Raw genomic sequence first — 19,428 nt, 5'->3', positions numbered from 1 at the left:
AGTAGGTGTTTAAAGATAATCTGTTTGACACCACTGAATTGGATTAGGAAACATTTACATTTAGACATGCGAATTTAATAAGCACATTGGTTCTTCCTTTCTAAAAGGCCAGCCTGATTTCTTTTTCAAAACGGGGTTTTTTTTTTGTTTTCCCTTCTTTTCTTATACATAGTCTTAGACTCCTGACTTTTCAGTCTAATTGGCCTAATTTAAAAATCAAGTTGGCAGCAATATTTTCCGTAACTATCTGGAGTTATGAAGCGGTTAGCCAGAGAAGTGTATTTGACAGCTAACTTATTTCTCTACAGAAATGCACTGAAATTTAGAAAGAGATCAGTTAGGCTTGTAATATCTGCTATTTTTCTATAATACCTTTTGCTCCCCTGTGGCATCAACTTATGTTATTCTCCTAGCGCTCCAAACGTGTGTGCTGCTAGAAAGTATGACTTTATGATGCATCAGGCCCAATATTCCAGTAATCCTTTCCTAGGTACCCCTGGGGGAGGCTGGTTCTCACCTCTACCCTCTGTCACACACTTGGTTGTTCAAAACTTCAATTACACCTGCTATTCCATTTGTGCCCGTCCCCAAAAACACTAAGAGATAAGAAACTTCATTTTCCCTGAGGGTGTTTTTAAGGATCATTCTACTCTCATGCATAGACAGGGTATTTGAGAATACTTACAGGCAGAGGATAAAGTGTGAGTGAAGACGGAGACACCAAAGAGATGGGAGCAATTGAGGGAGGAAAGCACGGGAGAGAAGAGGCAGGGTCGTAAACATGAGTGGAGGGGTTATTCCGCAAGCATGGCGGGCGAGCTCTTCCTTCATTGTTGAAGAAGAGAGAGAAACATACCGACGGGAGCAGGAAGAGGATAAGACTTTAACTTCTTTTTAAGGTGGAGAAAAGTAACTGCAGGAAAGATGACATTAGAGAGGCTAAACATTTTCCTTAGAGAAGTAGGGAGTAAGTTCATTTGCTCGGGAAGTGCAAGGTTACGAAAGAGGTTATGAAAAAGGCTTAAGGCCACCTCCATGAGAAACGTCTTTGGGCATCGATAGAAACTTAGTAACTGTGGTGAGAGCCTGAGTGACCGTGGATGATGGCACAAATATATAATGGCGTAGTCACTGGAAACATGGTAGCTGTCAGGTAATTCTGGGCGGGGAACAGGTAGAAAATATGGACAATGGAGCTGATCCCAGAGGCAGATGATTCTAGAGACTGGATGTGGAAAGCATTAATGTGATTAACTGAGAGAGGGATGGTGGGATGGAGGGAGAGACAAGGGACGGCTGGGCCTACCCGTAATTGCAGGTGAGCCATCCAGGGACATCAGTGGTAGAAGTGACAGAGCTCAGCAGACACGGCCACCCCTTGCCCTCCTTTATGCTGTGAACAAGTTTGCTCAAAAAGAGACAATTAGGAAAAATCAAGTAGGTCAATAGCCATGCTTTCCTACATATAATTTTGAGGAGTTATAGTTTTCAATGCAGGCTTTATTTCCACTTCAAACAATTATGTCATCTAATATTTGAAAAATACACATTACCTTACACTACCTATTACCAACTTACATTTATAAAAATTTACAAAGCAATTATTTCATCAAAATAATAATAGACCTTAAGTTACCAGTTCTTTTGGCTAATATCTGGATAATTTTATAGAAATGTTTATTTATTTGGAAACTACACTAAGAATATACATTTAAGATGCCTAAACTACTTTCTTATTTCTAGAAGTAACTCTTCCATAAGAACACAATAGACTGGATCCCTTAATTTGAATAGTGATGCCTTTCAGAATTTCAGTGGGTTATTTCTATTTTCTCATTTTTCTGCAAGGCTAAGGCTAAGCTTGCTTCATATGGGGAAGTGTGAAAAAAAAATGCATTTATCAGACACCAGGTGTGTTTATCCTTGAATATTTCAGGCTCAGTTTCTGAAACAAGGGGGAAAGACTTGGGATTTTTGGATTAAGTTTTTATTTAAATTCCAGTTAGTTAACGTGCAGTGTACTATTCATTTTAGGTGTACAATATAGTGACTAAATACATCCATACAACACTGAGTATTCATCAGGACAAGTGCACTCCATAATCCCATACCTATTTCACCCCGCCTCTTCTGGTAACCATCTGTTTGTTCTCAGAGGCAAGAGTGTTTTTTGGCTTGCCTCTCTCTCCCATTTATCTTCCCTTTGCTCATTTTGTTTTGTTTCTTGAATTCCACATATGACTGAAATCATATGGTAATTGTCTTTCTCTGACTGACTTGTTTTGCTTAGCATTATACTCCCTAGCTCCTTCCACATCATTGCAAGATTTCATTCTTCGTTATGGCTGAATTATACTCCTGTGTGTGTGTGTGTGTGTGTGTGTGTGTGTACACATACCATATCTTTATCCCTCTATCTGCTGATGGACACTTGGGCTGTTTCTATAATTTGACTACTGTAGATAATGCTGCTACAAATATTGGGGTGCGTGTATCCCTTTGGATTAGTATTTTTGTATTCTTTGGTAAATACCTAGTAGTGCAATGCCTAGATTGTATGGTAGTTCTATTTTTAACTTTTTGAGGAAACTCCACACTGTTTTCCACAGTGGCACAGTGGCTATACCCGTTTGCATTCTCACCACCAGGGCAAGAGTGTTCCCCATTCTCACCAACACCTGTTGTTTCCTGTGTTGTTAATTTTAACTTGTTCTGAGTGGTATGATGTGATATCTCATTGTAGTTTGATTTGTATTTCCCTGATGATAAGTGACGTTAAGCATTTTTTCATGTGTCTGTTGGCCATCTGTATGTCTTCTTTGGCAAAATGTCTATTCATGGTCTCTGCCCATTTTTAACAGGATTTTTCATGTTTGGGGTTTTGAGTTTTATAAGTTCTTGATACATTTTGGATATGAACCCTTTATCAGATATGTCATTTGAAAATATCTTATCCCATTCAGTAGTTGCCTTTTAGCTTTGTTGATTGTTTCCTTGGCTGTGCAGAAGTTTATTATGTTGATGAAGTCCTAATTATTTTTACTTTTGTTTCCCTTGCCTCAGGAGACATAGCGAAAAAGAAGTTGCTACAGCTGATGTCAAAGAGGTTACTGCTTGTGTTCTCCTCTAGGATTTTGATGGTGTCATGTCTCACACTTAGGTCATTCATCCCTTTTGAATTTGTTTTTGTGTATGGTGTCAGAAAGGGGTTCTGTTTCATTCTTTTGCATGTTATTGTCCAGTTTTCCCAACACCACTGGTTGAAGAGACTATCTTTTTCCCATTGGATATTCTTTCCTGCTTTGTCAAAGATTAATTGACCCTAGAGTTGTGAATTCATTTCTGGGTTTTCTATTCTGTTCTATTGCTCTCTATGTCTGTTTTTGTGCCAGTGCCATACTGTTTTGATCACTACAGCTTTGTAATATAACTTAAAGTCTAGGATTGTGATGCCTCCAGCTTTGCTTTTCTTTTTCAGGGTTGCTTTGGCTATTTGGGTTTTTCATGGTTCCATACAAATTTTAGGATTGTTTGTTCTAGCTCTGTGAAAAACGCTGGTGTTATTTTTATAGGGATTGCATTAAATGTGTAGATTGCTTTGGGTAGTATGGAAATTTTGACAGTATTTGTACTTCCAACCCAAGAGCATGGACTGTCTTTCCATTTCTTCGTGTCATTTTCAATTTCTTTCATCAGTGCAGTTTCAATTTCTTTCATCAGTTTTCAGAGTGCAGGTTTTTCACCTCTTTGGTTAGGTTTATTCCTAGGGATCTTGTTATTGTTGGTGTAATTGTAAATGGGATTGATTTCTTAGTTTCTCTTTCTGCTGCTTCATTATTGGTGTATAGAAATGCAAGAAACTTCTGTACATCGATTTTGTATCCTGCAACTTTACTAAATTCATGTGTCAGTTATAGCAATTTTTTGGTGTAATAAATTTTGGGTTTTCTATATAAAGTATCATCTCATCTGCAAATAGTGAAAGTTTTATTTCTTCCCTGCCCATTGGGATGCCTTTTATTTCTTTTTGTTGTCTGACTTCTATGGTTCGGACTTCCAGTACTATGTTAAATAACAGTGGTGAGAGTGGACACCAATGGGGGAAAGATTTGATTCACAGAGTTTTTGACTTTTAATTTAGAAATATCACAGCCTGGGATCAATCAGGTATAAGAACTTGCAGAATGAGATCTTTCTCTCTGCTAGTGAGTTCCTTTGCTGGTTTGAGGGTGGAAGCCAGGACTTGTCTGGGTAGTGTCTCCTCTGGCTACTTTGCAAGAGCATCATAGCCAAGTGAGAGTCAGAGGTAGATGTAACCAGATGCCAACATTAGGCCTTCCATTTGCTTGACATGTCCAGTCTCTAGAACATCTTCCTCTGGGATCAGCTCCATTGTCTATGCCTTCTACCTGTTCCCTGTCCAGAATTACCTGACAGCTCCAGTGTTTCCAGTGACTACATCATTATGCATTTGTGCCATCATCCACTGCCATTCAGGCCCTCACCACAGTTAAGTTTCTATCAATGAAATGCCTAAAGACATTTCTCATGCAGGTGGCCTTAAGCCTCTTTCATAACCTGATGCACTTCCCAAGCAAATAATCTTAACTCCCTACTTCTCCAAGGAAAACGTTTAGCCTTTAATATAATCTTTCCTGCAGTTACCCCACCTCAAAAGAAAGTTAATATATAATATATATTATACATTGTAAGACAATGGAAATACCTGGCCTTTGGTGTCAAAACAGACATGAGTTCAATTCCTAGATTAGCCACTTACATCGTAGAAGGTTTTAGGAAAGTTATTTAACCTCTGTGAAACTCAGAATTTTTATCCATAAAGTGGGTAATATGTACATTACAAAGTTATTGTAAAGAATAAATCAATAAATAATATATTTAAGCATTTTGCATAATTCTTGGTGCACAGTCCATAAACTGTTGCAGTATGCATTACTCTCTTTTAACTTACTGAGTCCTTGCAATATAGAGGCATAATTTAGAAGTAATTCTTGTTGTAAAGTAAACATAGATTTCAGTTTCTAAACTTTATGAAGTGGTCAAAGTTGAAATGTGTACCCGATAAAGTATTCATCAGTGTGAATAGTCTTAAACCTGTAGGAATTCTACAGCAATCAAATGTCAGTAACCCGGGAGGCATGGTTCAGGTATTCTTCTAAAAGGAGTCATAAAGTAGGTTGCAAATGATTTCATTACGCCTTCAGTGCATTCCCACTAAAGTACACTATTGTCATCTGTGACAGTCAACATGTATGAAAGATGACAAGACAGGGTCCTGGAACCACTGAGCTCCCTTACAGAGGTGTATCATTGGAAAGCTTTGTGATAGCTTAAGTTTACCCAGGCTGCGATCCACTCGAGTTCTTAGCTGGGCAATCTTTCTCTGGAAAATATGCCACACAATTCACCAAGGCCTCCAGGGAGCTGGGAAATTACAAATAGACAGAGATTCGAGGAGTGGGTGGATTTTTTTTTCCTTCAAAGCAGCAGCTGTTAGGATAAAAGGCAATCTTGAATCTTTAAAAAAGAAATCAAGAAATACAAGGTGTTTACTGATTTCTATAGCAAGTCTATTTTTTTCCTCTTCCTTTACTTCTTCTCTCTAAATTCCAATGTTATATTTTTTAAAGCAACATTCATAATTTTTATTCTTCCTAATTTGCAATGCCCCTAAAAGAGGAGCACCTTTGTTGATAATGATGAATATACCCTTTCTTACTGTCCTTCTTCCCTCTGTCTGTCTCCCTCCCTGCTTTCCTTCTTTCTTTCTCCTGCCTTCCTTCCTTCCTTCCTTGCTACCTTCCTATCTTCCTTTCTCGTTTAACTCATCTGATCCTCAATGTTACCTCTGAAATAAGCAAGTGGATGTTTGAGCAGTCACCACGCTCATGACAGATTCTTTCCCTGACAGGGGTGCTGTATATGAATATAAAGAAAACAAAGTTTGAGTTTTAATCAAAAACTGTTGCTGTGTGATTATTGAAGAGATGACAGGGACAGAATGGCTAACTAAATGGCTTCTAAGATCCCCCACCATCTACAAAACTCCAAGATTTCATTATTCTAATCATAAGGAATAGACTGATAAAATATAAAACCTTCAGTGGTGGTAACACAAATTAGAAAAAAAACATATTATGAATATTTTACTAAAAAACTGAATTTAACGTAATAGAGTAATACTACCCCACCCAAAGATATGTCTTTATCATTTTTGCCTCCTTTTTACAAATGAGGGGAAAGAACGTTTTCACAGGAAGGGGATGGACTTTTTTTTTTTTTTTAGGATTTTGCATTTGGTATTTTTTTATTTATTTTTTATTTTTTAATTAACATACAATGCATTATTTGTTTCAGGAGTACAGGTCTCGATCGACTTCTCATTGGCATCTCTAAGAAGAGTCTGAGGAGACAAAGCTTACATACTGATGGCTTTTTGGTAAACTGCTTTGTGAGTGTCTGTTTTGCAACCTTCTTTCGCTTTCCCCTCTAGCAAACACAGGGATTAAAGATCAGTGTGTTGGTCATTCTACTGTCATCAAAACATAAAATATTTTCTGCTCTCTTGAGCTGCCAGCTCATCAGCACTAACAGCCTGACCTTGCACCCCCATGGTATATAGGATACACCTGCCTTTAAAATGTGTGAACCGAATTTTATCTGCAGTGATTTTTCTCTTTATCCTTTGATCTGTCACTATTTCTTCACCATGTCAAATGCCTCAGAGCTTGGCTTGAATGGTGATCAAACTCAAAGGCACACAGTTTTGGGTCTGATCCTGAATCTACACAATCAAAAATCTTTTCAATTCAGACTTAAACCCTGCACTTTGCCTCACAATAGAGAAGTGGGACCGTCACTAAAGCTCTGCTTTGTCCTTTAAGCTTTTAAAAAATGGACATAATGAGGCTATAAAGAAATGAAACAGATTTCTTGTACCAAGCATACCAGAAATACATGCATTTAATGAAACGTGTCCCTTTGGTGACCCCTTGGGAGTTTAAACACTTTCGTGGCACTGTTGTCATCGCCCGGAACACTGTTTTAAAATTCCTCCTTGGCAGTGATTTCAAACATAGTTTCCTGGATCTGTCAGAAAATCAACATGACCAATTTATTTTTCACAGGACATGCAACTGGCCTAATGTATTTTCTTCCTCTCATTCCCTTTTTCTGTCTCTCTACTTAGACTTGTCCTCTGGTGCACTCCTCTGCCTGTTGATTCACTTTCATTTAATGAACATTCATTTAAAGATAAGCTCTGTGAGCCGGGTTTTCCTACACCTGTGTTAAATTGCACTGTCAAGTGTTTTGCTTTCTACCTCCAACCCGTTGTCCAATTTCTGGAAGGAAAATACTGGCAGTGGAGCTTCTTTTTCCTTTTTAGGTCAATCATCACCTCACTTTGTGTATCTTACTGTTGTTTTGATTTTTTTTTTTCTTTTCCTATTTGCTTCTCCGAGAAATGGGCTGGGCCCAAACCTCTCTAATCCTGGATTTGGGGAACTGAGTGTACCAATGGACACACCTGAGGAGAAGTGTGTTAGGAGACGGCTGACTGATACACGTGCATCTGATTACATCACGCCCCTGACTGGGAATCATCAATCACCAGAAGGCACTGGATCATCAAATCTGGATTCCGACTATACTTCTTGAACTCTGCTCCTGAGTGCCCCATCTATTTATTTTATTTCCAAGTGGACCTCTCCCCAAAAGGCCCATGGGGAATTCAACTCAACATACCTAAAACAAAACAGACTTTATCGCTATAGTGCCGTTGTTCCTCCTCTATTGATTTTTTTTTTTAAAGATTTTATTTATTTATTTGACAGACAGAGATCACAAGTAGGCAGAGAGGCAGGCAGAGAGAGAGGAGGAAGCAGGCTCCCCGCTGAGCAGAGAGCCCGATATGGGGCTCGATCCCAGGACCCTGGGACCATGACCTGAGCCTAAGGCAGAGGCCTTAACCCACTGAGCCACCCAGGCGCCCCCCTCCTCTATTAATTTTAACACTTTCATTATTTAAAAGAAAAAGAAAACAGGTTATTCTAGACACTGCTTTGTTTCTCTTTCATCTAACCAACCATTACCAACTGCCAAAGCATCTGTCTCCTACCTAGTTCTTGAACATGCCCAGGCTCTGTCTCCACTACATTCTCCTTATCACTCACTGGATGTTTGCCCTAGCATTTTAGATTTCCCTACTCCCAGTCTTCTCGCTCTCCAGTCAACCCTCCATGGGGCTAGAAGGATGATCTTTCTAAAAGACAAACTACTCATGCCACTCAATAGTCTAAACGTCTTTGCTTTTCATGGCCTTCAAGATAATTTTCACATTCTTGCCATTGCTTATATTTCGCTTATCCAACGTTTTTCTCACTAAATCAACTAAGCTCAACCAAGAATGAATCCATGACAATATCCTCTCTCTTCTTGTCCTTAGTCTGTTTTCAATGGTTTTCACTATATTACAATAAACCGTGACTTCATTTCTATCACAGTATTATTATTCCATAAATTGTTCTCTTGGGGAGACTTCATAATCTTTAAGGACTGGGCTATCATTCAAGTGATTCATAGCACTGTGGTAGGCTGAATAATGGTCCCCTCTCAAAAATGTCCATATCTTAATTCCCAGAAACTATGAATATGTTTTATCACCTGTCAAAGAGCAAATAAAGTAGCAAATGGAATTAAGGCTACTAATCATGTGACCTTAAAATAGAGAGATTATCTTGGATTATCCAGGTGGGCCCAGTGTAATCACAGGGAACTTAAAATAAGAAGCAGGGTGCAGAAGTGGAGGTCAGAGTGATCCCATGTGAAAGGGACTCCATCATTGCCGGCTTTGAAGATGGAGGAAGAGGGTCTTGAGCCAAGGAATATGACTGGCCTCCAAGAGCCATGAGACAAGATTACAGAATTTTTCTTAGAGCCTCCAGAAAATACTGTGGCTCTATCAAAACCTTGATTTTAGCCTGATGAGACCTTCAGACTGAGACTTCAGACCTCAGGAACTGTAAGATAATAAATTTTTGTTGTTTTAATCCTAAATTTACGGTAATTTGTTACAGCATCCCTAAATAACATATCTATTACTCATCCAACTACACCACTGGTTCAGAAAATACTATATATTCTAATACTAACTCCTAGTGAATAAATAATAATATACTCTAAAAGTGTATGCCACTACTAAACATTCTTATATAAATAGCATTGCCTTCACTTATGTTTGTTCATTTTATAAACTTGAGGTTCCCATAAGGCTTAACACATCAGAGATAAGATATATAGATATAAGATTCAAAAGCAGCAATGCTTAAAATACATTTCTCAGTGATTTTTTAAAAGTTCTAAGTGGTTAGCCATACTGTATGGATAAGAAATAAAGAAGACAGAGAAACACAAAGAAAGAATAAATGGTGGCATGAAAATGGATCACAAGTTCTATGAGTACTTCATCATTTCAATTCCTAAAAAGTAAATCCATTACAGACTGGAAGCCTACCCAAGACCAGACTAAACCAAAATTACCTCTGCTGGTTAGTTCTAGAAGAAACAGTAACAGTTAGTCTAGGCTATTTCCTGATACCAAAACCATCTTACAAAGCCCAATCCAATCCATCTGAATTAATTAATATAGGCTAGACTGAAGAAAAAAATTAACCTCAAAGTTTTTTTGTCTTAAAGAACAATCATTTTTCCTCATGTAATAGTTTAGGGCCAGTGTTTAGGGCAATGGGGCAGCTCTCACAGTCTTCCAAGGATCCAGAATGAAGATTCTTTGCCTTCTTCTATAGGAGGCTCCAAGGCCATCTTGGTGTTCAGTAGATGAATGAGTCATAAAGAGAAAAAAGCATAAGTGCATGGGAAGTTTGTATGCTGGGCTTCAAGTGGCATGTATCCACTCCCACTAAAGGGAACCTGGAGCATGGACACACTTACATACAAGAGAGACTGGGAAATAGTCTGGCCTATGCCCATGAAGAAGGAAGAAAATGTTAGTGGACATCTAGCAGCCCCTGACACAACTTTATTGCACAAAAGAACAGATTAAGGACTGGGACTGGTGGGGGAGATGAAGGTCTAAAGAAACTGAAATGTGAGTAATTTCTGAAAGTAGTTCCAGAAAGAGTGAGGTGTGACTAACCATCTGGGGCATCTCTCTGAAGAGCCCCAGAGGATTTAAGGGCTAGACTTCCTCCCGTTTCCAGCAAAGGGCTCTAATAATCCACATATGTGAAGAGTCAGGTCTCCTTTTCACAAGAATACTTCCCCTGGTTGTAGTAACTGAAACTGGGATGATGATGTATGGATCAGTAACGTTGGGTCAGACTACCCATCTTATAGGCCCTTTTTAATAAGAGTACTTGCCCTTCTATTAAAAGGAAACCCTGACTCCCTTGTTTCCTCTGAAAGAGGTAGAACCAGAAAGACTGTAAGAGTTCTCCTTTCCCTGCTCCTGCTTCTAAGCTGCAGATGTGTTCTGTGGAAATATATCTAACATAACCCTGTTGGTGGCAGTCGGGAGTATGGTGCGAAGAGGTAGCAGAATTGTCTTCTCCACAATGATGTCCCCTTCATGAAGCCCCCACATTTCTCCATTTCACTTATTCTTCAAATTCCATCAACTGACAGTTCCCTTGGGCTGGGACCTGTTTGCTTCAATTGAAAAGTTACTCTAGGTCTGGCTAGAGGCCAGCAGCATAGGCTAGGGGGTGGGAAATGGGAGTCCCCCAAATTTATCTGGATTAAAGAATGAGTAAGGCAAGCATCAAAGAGCCCCATACATATTAGAAATCAGAATGCCGTGGAATCAGAACACAGGCCCAGGAGTTTATAGTTCTTAATGCTCAGAGGAAACTGAAAGAGCTTCACTTTAGACAAGTGGTTAATGACGGATCAAGGGAATCAGTGTCCCTATCAATAGCCACACTGTGGGCAGCCTTGGGTTTACAGGGGTGGGCAAGTAAAAGTGCCTGTTACCCTGAAAACTGTGACCTGCAGAGTCACAGCAGACATGGAAATATGTCTAAAGGAGGAATGAGAACACAAATGCCACCGGCTTTTACATGTGGAAGTTGAAGAGAATTTTACAATTAGTTGTATCTTGGTGCAAATCATCTCATCAAATCGCTTTTCTCCTAGCATCTACCTAAGTTCAGCCACCCTGGGCAGTAGGGAAAGGGTGAGAACACTGAAGAAATCAGAGTCACGATAAAAAACACAAGTGCTCAGAAATGGTGATGAGAAGGAAAAAAAAAACAAGAACTGTTAATTTTACTAAAAGAAGGACCTATGGATAAGATGCTACCCCTGGCCTCCAGGGATTCACATTTTTTCAAAGGTTATTTATTTATTTATTTACTTGAGAGAGGGAAATTGTGTACACAGAAGGGGGGCAGGCAGAGGGAGAGGGAAAAGCAGTCTCTCCACTGAGCAGGGAGCCGGATGTGGGGCTTGATTCCAGGATCCTGGGATCATGACCTGAGCCGAAGGCAGATGCTTAACTGACTGAGCCACCCAGGTGCCCCCAGGAATTCACATTTACATGAAGGGAATACATGCTTAAACAGATGTCTATGTGAGGTGATTTAGTAAATATATTCTGTATCCTTCACTCGCTAGAGACCTTCTCTCAGGGGTTAGAGAATGGGAACCAACTCAGCCAGCAGAATGAGTTCTCATTCAGAAGACTTATCAGACTAGCTTATTATTCCCCAGACTGTATCTCTCTTCCTCCTGGGCTGGTAGCCACATTGCCCAGCACCCCTCCTAGCTATGCATGGCCATCACTGAGTTCTGGTCAATAAAATACGAGCCCAAGTACTGCATGACCCTTCCAGGCCCACCTCTGAAAGGCATCCTGCTGGCTCTCCCGTGTGTTCTCTCTTCCCTTACTGACCAGCCAAGTGCAAAGATCCAGCAGAGCACAGTGAAGCTCTAGGGCATGGCAAAGTCACTGTGTGAAAGGCATCTGAGTCCCAGAACGGCTGACTCCATGGAGCAAAGGGCCCTGCTTTAAACTCACTAACCTGCAGAAGACTGAGATATTCCTGAAGAAATCAACCTTTGTCATGTTAATCCACTGAGCTGCTCTGGCGATGCCTATTACAACAATTGTCTATCCTGTCAAATACGGGTATATTAGTGATGCCTCATGATGATCCGTTTATGTTCCCTCCTTTATGGGTGTGAATGTGTCTAACTTAAAGACATACTTGCTCAAAGCGCATCTTAAAATATGTGCCTGAAAAGGAGAAGCTGGAAATACCCACATATACATAATAAGCTTCTATTTTAGAAAAAAAAAAAAAAAGATTTGGGATTCTGATTGTTTTAATACAAGTCTCCTGTAGTAGTCTTCAAAACCGATTTTAGGCAGCACTTTAAAAAGAAATGAAAAATCATTGGCAGCTTATAATGGGACTTGGGGAAGAGGAGGAAATGAAATAAAAAGATATCCAAAGTTACTTAAATTGATGTACATTCTTACATGTAGCTAGAAATGGATAGAACCTCATGTCAGTCTTTATAGTCTGTGGGTTCTCTCAGATGAGGTAACATGCTGTGAGAAAGAATTGCAAAGGAAATGACAAGAGCAGATGTTTGCTCAAGACAACTGGAGATTTTCTGAAAGCATCAAAGCACACAGTCTACAAGTTATCACCAGCCAGGCAGATTGTAGCTAGTCACAAGCCTCTAGATCTGCATCTTGAACAAAGTTGGTCTCTTCAAGAGTAATCTCATTATACGCAATAATGAAAGAAAGTTAGCTGCTCCCTGTGCCACCTTTAACTTAGATTGTAAATTTTCATGTGCATAAAGATGCATGGTACATGCATATTTCAATTTGGGCAACTTCCTTTACCAAGCACACACAACAGTCTGGACCCTGATTGTAATGCTCAGGACCACAAAAGAGCAGCAGGAGGCCCTGTCATTCCCTTCTAAGGTTTCCCCACCGCTGGTCAAGGTTCACCATCCCTGTGTTGCTTAGGAGTAGGGAGAATACAGAAAAATTCAGTATGGTTCAGTATGGTTCAGTCCTAGTTTAATGCACTGGCTGCTGCAGAAATTCCACAGGCTTCTGAATAGAGACAGGGGATGACCCAGGAGTCCAGAGTATGAAGTGAGGAGGCAGACTCATCCAATACCATGCTGACATTTAAATGTGCCTCTCTGTGCCTCAATTAGAAATGCTTTCTCATAGTGCGTTTAAGAGAAGTAAGATAATCAATGCGTATTAAGCACTTTTGAAAGACCATCTGACACGAAGTAAACTCTGTGCCACCTGCTGTTATCATCATCATCATCATCATCATCATCATCATCATCGTCACCATTGGTAGATCAGGTCAGGAAAAAAAAAAGTAGGAGATAAGCCAGTCCCTGATTTTAGTGGCAAATATAGAACCCTTGCTCTGTGTTTCTTTGAGAGCAGGTGGACTCTCCCTTCAGAGGCACACTTGCTGGACAGGATGCTCGGAGTCAACAGATCTTTGATACCCCACAGCCTTTCACAGCCATGTGGATCCAGATTCCCAAGGGCGTGTTGTATTTCTTTGCCTATGTACCCAAGCACTCCCCTCTTCTGCCAGTACTCCCAGCTGTAGGGATTTCCCCAGGCAGAGTGACCCCTGCACCAGCTCTTAACCTCACTTACTCCCCCTTCTGGCCCAGAACCATGGGCTCTGTCCAATTGTTCTATTGCTATAATCTTCCTGGGACTTCCTTTCAGGAATTCACTGCCCTTCCCTGCCTCTGAGCCTATGTCCATTCTATTTCAGAATACACTGGAGAAGTTGGAAAGTATCTGCTCCAACTTCCCAGAAAAAAAATCCTCAGGTTTTAGGGTGACGGGGTGGCTCAGTCAGTTAAGAGTCTGTCTTCGGCTTTGGTCATGATCCCAGGGTCCCGGGATCGAGATCCACATCGGGCTCCCAGGTCTGCAGGGACTTTGCCTCTCCCTCTGCCCCTCTTCCTACCCTGTTCTCTCAATCTCTCTCTCTCTCTTTCTCTCTCAAGTAAATAAAGTCTTTAAAAATATCTTCAGGCTTTTATGAAAATTGGTATATCCCACAGAAGAGCGATACAAAAATGAAGTAAGTTTAAAGCAAAACAAAACCGTAAGGCCAGTTTTTTCCAAAGGCCAGAATTTTCTAAAGAAAATTCTCATGAAATCAAGACTGGCCACCCAAGATTTGCTCCAAAAGGGTTAGAAATATATGTTTTTGTTGTTTGCATGAATAACGGGTCATCACTCAAAAAATATTGTTAAGCATTTAAAATATACATATTTTCTATGTATCATTTTCCTCTTTAACAAAATAAGATTTCCTCAAAGTATATCACAGTATTTAATTAGCTATGTTCCAATTACTGGGTAATATAATATCTTTAAAACATTATTAAATACATATACTATTAGTAAACATACATATGTATTTTAATATATTTAATATTTTATTTAATGATATAACTATACAAGTACATACATACTTTTACATAATTATTGAATCACAAAAGTCAAATAATTTTAGCTAGTAAATGTATTAAGTAGAATATTTTAATATTAAGTATTTTGTAATACATATACATATTTACATATTAATGAATATCAATATGTAAGTTCAATAAGACAGTCTTTAAAATATTCTATAAACTGTGGGTTTGGGTATGAGGTATGTGGTTACATTGAGAACACACTTTAAAAAAATCTTGGGGCACCTGGCTGGCTCAGTAGAGTATACAACTCCTAATCTCAGGGTCACGAGTTCAAACCCCACACTGGGAATGGAGCCTACTTAAAAAACAAAACAACTCTAGCCATTGATATTCATAATTAATATATGTGGGCTATGTAAATACAGAAACAGTAACTGATTCAGAATTGTAATGCCTCAAAATAATAGAGGTTGTTAAGTACAGTTTTTGAATCTAAAGCAATTTAAATGAAAAATCTACCTTTATTGAACTGGTACAGTGAGTTAAAAAAAACTCAATGAGATAAACCGCCATCCAGGTAGATGTTTCTGAACAGGCTTTTCTAATCTTCCACTAAAATAACTATGGGCACCAAAAAAAGAAAAAAAAAAACACAAATAATATCAGCTAAAGAAAGTACTAACAGTAATCTCTAGGATCTGGAGAGAGTTTTTAAATGGCTTATGGTGGATTTAAAACTATACCTAATGGAGTTCCCACAAAAACAAAACAAAACCAAAAAACCAAAACCAAAACAAAACAAACAAAAACATCCCAAACCTGCTACTCAACTGAAATGCCATCAATAAAACCATAGGTCTGCTGTCTGCTGTTTGGCTTCCTAGATCCCATAATTGCCACCCACTACCTTGAAGACAGGACAGATCTTTGACAACCTAAAAACGGAGTAGTTGGGCACTGAGGTAAGCTATGACATGTGCAGCAAGCCTTGTCTTGCTCATATTCTTTCATGTAATCTTGATGTATAATTGCATCTAAGATGACATTAGTGCTTGCATTCTGAAGTGATTTATGAATTCAGCAAGAAAGGGGTAGAGTTACCTCTAGTACATTAGGAAACTTACAACCCCCCACAGACACAGGGAAGTGGGTGGTGCACAGGAACGTCATTTCATTTTAAGAAATGCCAGGAAGAAAATAATTGTTGAGAAGGTGTCTACTACACAGTGCTGCCTTTTGAGGCAGCAAGAATCATCTCTGGGGGCAACTACTACCTTGCACACCCCGGGAGCTCCTCTTCACAAATCCAGGGCCCAGCCACCCAACTCCTGCCCGCACCCTTGCCGGCAGCACGGCCTGAAATGCTGTCTCTGCATGGCCACTGAATCCCCTTTACTTCCTGAAGAACTATGGACCCCACCTGGCTGGCTCATGGTTGGAGCAGAAGAAAAGACCTCATTGCAGAGCAGTCATGTTGTAGAAAAACATGAACCTTCTAGACGGGAGGAATGGGGCTCTGAGCTCTGTGCATTCCCCCGAGGTCTGCTCAGTCGTGAAAGACCAAACATAGGAGTGGAGAGAAAATCACAGAGAAGGAACACACCCACACTGGAGAGGTTGTCCCTGCTACACAAATGCCCAGACAAGAAAATAAAAACACAGAGTGCCTCTGGAAAATGCTCCAAAACAAGGAAAAAGACCTTCATGCAGAAAGGTCAGAGGAAGAGAAGAAATGACAGCATCTCAGCTGCAGCCCTGGATGAACATCTCAGAAGACAAGACGAGAAAGAACATCATTAACGATGTGAGAGCCTAAAACACAGGAAGTCTTACACAGGCTTCTAGCCCTGTAAGATAAGGCTCCTGGCTACCTGTCACTCTCTCCCCCACCCTCCCCCACCAACTTACCCTCCCCAGCCACCCAATCTCCTTGCTACATTTTAACCATGCAAACTGAAAGGTTCTTCTCTGAGCTGGTCCTGAGGCTCATCTCATTCATGACCTGCTTCACTCGTGACTCTGTACACAGGTGCCCTCTTCAGGAAGGCTCTTCCAGTTCAACAGCTGCTTCCCTCACTCTTTAGTGCCCCCCCCCACCTGGACCTATTAGAAATTGTCCCTGCTCCCCTTCCCCCAGGGGATTTACAGGTAACAAAGCCCAGATACAAAGGTGGGTCAGGCCAGGTGGAGACATCGGATCAATGGGGGGAGCATGCGTACTGTCTTCCTGGTTACCAAGGAGTATGGGCCCCGCCCTTTGGGAGCCCTTTTGGCGCCAATCCCAGTCAAGGTGTAATAGGCTGGTTCAAATGTCTACTAGGGTAAATTGTAACTCGATTGGTCACCTAGCATCACTGTGGGGCTTCCTGTGTGTGTTACAATCTCATTGGCCAGCTGTGCGTGGCCAGGCCCGACTGCATGGCCTTTGCGCTTAAAAGCTAGCCTGTGAAACAGAGAAAGGTTGCCCTCTCTTGCAAGAGGTGCGGCCCCGAACGTTCAGTTAGATTCTTGATGCTTGGCTCGAAATAAAGATTTGCTTGACTTTCGCTTTGTATCAGTCTCGCCACTTTAATCACGGACCCATTATTGGGGCATAACACCCCGCATCGCTTTGAAGTAGGCAGATTCCTAGGCAGCGCTATTGTACAAGGCAGACTCCCCTACTGATTAAAGGGCTGCATTCCAACCCTGATCACCACTTCCTGGCTGCATGAGCTTAAGCAAGTTACTTACCCTCTCTTTGCTTTATTTTTCTCATATATTACTGAGTGTAGCTGCCCTTATTTGCAACTGGACTGAGCCCCAGTGGTCCATAGCCTCCACACCCTATAATGGCTTCCTTTTCTTCTTTTCCTTCCCCATCTCAGAACTCCACTCCTTTGCCAGTGCTCCTTGAGATCCCTTCCCAATTAAGCTTTTTGCATGCAAATGCTACCATAGGGTTTGTCTCTGATGACCTCTAGAGCTATATTATAGGGTAATCCAGTAGATTCAATGAGTTGATATAAACAAGTACTTAAAACAGTACTTGGAACAGATCAAGTGTTCAGCAAGTATTTTATTAATTCATTGTTATATTTCAGTGCCTAGAACAATGCCTGGTAAAAGGTACCTGCTTAACAAACACTTTGTGGAATGAATAAAAAGAGGATAAAAGGTCAATAGTACGAGGGAAGGGGGAGATGAGAGAAATAAAGAACTGTAAGGAAAAAAAAATAGGTGTCAGCTCTATTATCATTTATATTGGAGGGTAGCGAGGGCATGAAATAGAGCAAGGAAAAACCATGTTAAGAATACAGAAGCAGAATTAGAGGCTATTCCTGAATAGAAAGAAAAGAGACACCGAGGTGAAAGTGACCAAAATGAATATGATGAATGGGGAGCGCAAAGAACAAAAATCAAAGCTAAGAATTTCAGGAGAATTCTCAATGGGAGAATAAGCTTAATATTTTTCTAAAAAAATGGGGAGGGGGATGGGGCCCTAAGTATGCAGAGTCATTTCTAATTTCCTCATCTACTTCAGAGCTCTCCACAGAAAAGTAAGCACTCACATGTTTCGAGGGAGCCCAGGATGTTCTTTGGCCCATTTTACTAATGGAAAAAGGGGGTTGTTTCCTGCTCTTTAAAAGAGAGGAAGCTTACCCGAATGCTCATTTCCCACTTCCACATATACGGAGCCTGCTGGAGCTTGGCCCTTTGGGGAAGCTGCTAACATCTGTGTGACTGGCTGCGCATGTTTACCCCAAGTAAGCAGATAACTTCACTAAGGCCCACAGTATAAGCTATATTTTCCAGTTTGGAAATCCCACATTTGGGAGATACTGAGTATTAGAGTAGTCCAAAATAAAGTGATGCATCACTTATTTTTTTTTTTTAAGATTTTATTTATTTATTTGACTGAGATCACAAGCAGGCAGAGAGGCAGGCAGAGAGAGAGGGGGAGGAAGCAGGCTCCCTGATGAGCAGAGAGCCCAGCGTGGGGGCTCTATCCCAAGACCCTGAGATCATGACCTGAGCTGAAGGCAGAGGCCTCAACCCACTGAGCCACCTGGGTGCCATGTGATTATCTTATTTTATCTATGATTCTTCCCTATCCAAGATCTCAAGAATTCAAGGCCTGAAATCCCAGACACCTTACACTTAAACAAACTCTGGCAATTATTTTTAGAATTACAAGGATAAGAAAGTAAATGTCTCTTAAGTTTGAGGCAAAACAAAAGACCTTAAATAAAGAGTTAAGGTTAAGAAAATCAGACTGTTCTGGGATATTTCTACTGCATTAAATGTCAGAAGACAACATAACAAATCTAAACAATTCTGGAGCAAAAGTCCATGGGTTTCACCCAGCTAAGTTCAGGGAACAGAAATACAGTCTTAGATATCTAAGAGTTTAGAAAGACCATCTTTCTACTGAGAAAGCTCAATAGGAAAAACAAAACTAAACATAGACCTAAACAAGAGCTGAAACAAAAGCAGAGACTTATGAATAGTGAAGTAGTCATGTAAGAGCAATGTTTGAGTCTCTTTATTAGATCAGATCATGATTTAAGGCTCATGGCACTGGTTGAGAAAATCAGCAACAGACCTACACATAAACAGTATATATGTCAAAGAAATGGCTTTGGCAATGAAGAGATTTAGAAGCTGGAGAAGTCATGATCAAAATGAAGGCTGTGTAGCTTGAACAGAGATTTGAAAATAAAAGAGGAAGACCTAAATGGATAGAAAACACAAAATAAGAAGACTTTGGAAGTTGGATGCATGAGCAAAGATCCAAGATATGGGATGAAGGTCCGTTTGTGCCACAATAAATATACTACTGGGAATGCAATGGCAAGAGTCACTCTAGGGAAATTAGAAAGTGAATTTGGAAAAGTGGATCAGGGGTAGATCATGGAGAACCCTGGATGTGAGACCAGGAAATTTATAAATCTTTTCGTAAATAATGCAGAG

General features: G+C 40.2%; 1 protein-coding gene across 5 annotated transcripts in view; it reads right to left on the bottom strand.

Moving 5' to 3' along the window:
- Positions 1 to 19,428, bottom strand: part of GRM8 (glutamate metabotropic receptor 8) — a 732,641-nt gene that overhangs the window by 207,803 nt on the left and 505,410 nt on the right. Inside the window, exon 8 of one of the 5 annotated variants that reach the window (XM_032305562.1) lies at positions 7,029 to 7,110. The exons of the other annotated variants lie outside the window; for them this stretch is intronic. Within the exon in view, the coding sequence (XP_032161453.1) occupies positions 7,091 to 7,110 (20 nt within the window). The 3' untranslated portion in view covers positions 7,029 to 7,090. Of the gene's footprint in view, positions 1 to 7,028; positions 7,111 to 19,428 lie in introns of those variants that run through there. 5 annotated transcript variants of the gene reach the window in all.

Source organism: Mustela erminea, chromosome 11 (genome assembly GCF_009829155.1).
Source record: "Mustela erminea isolate mMusErm1 chromosome 11, mMusErm1.Pri, whole genome shotgun sequence".
In the NCBI taxonomy this organism is placed as follows: domain Eukaryota; kingdom Metazoa; phylum Chordata; class Mammalia; order Carnivora; family Mustelidae; genus Mustela; species Mustela erminea.
The sequence above is the reverse complement of the archived record's forward strand: the minus strand, read 5'-3'. Positions and strand labels throughout refer to the sequence as shown.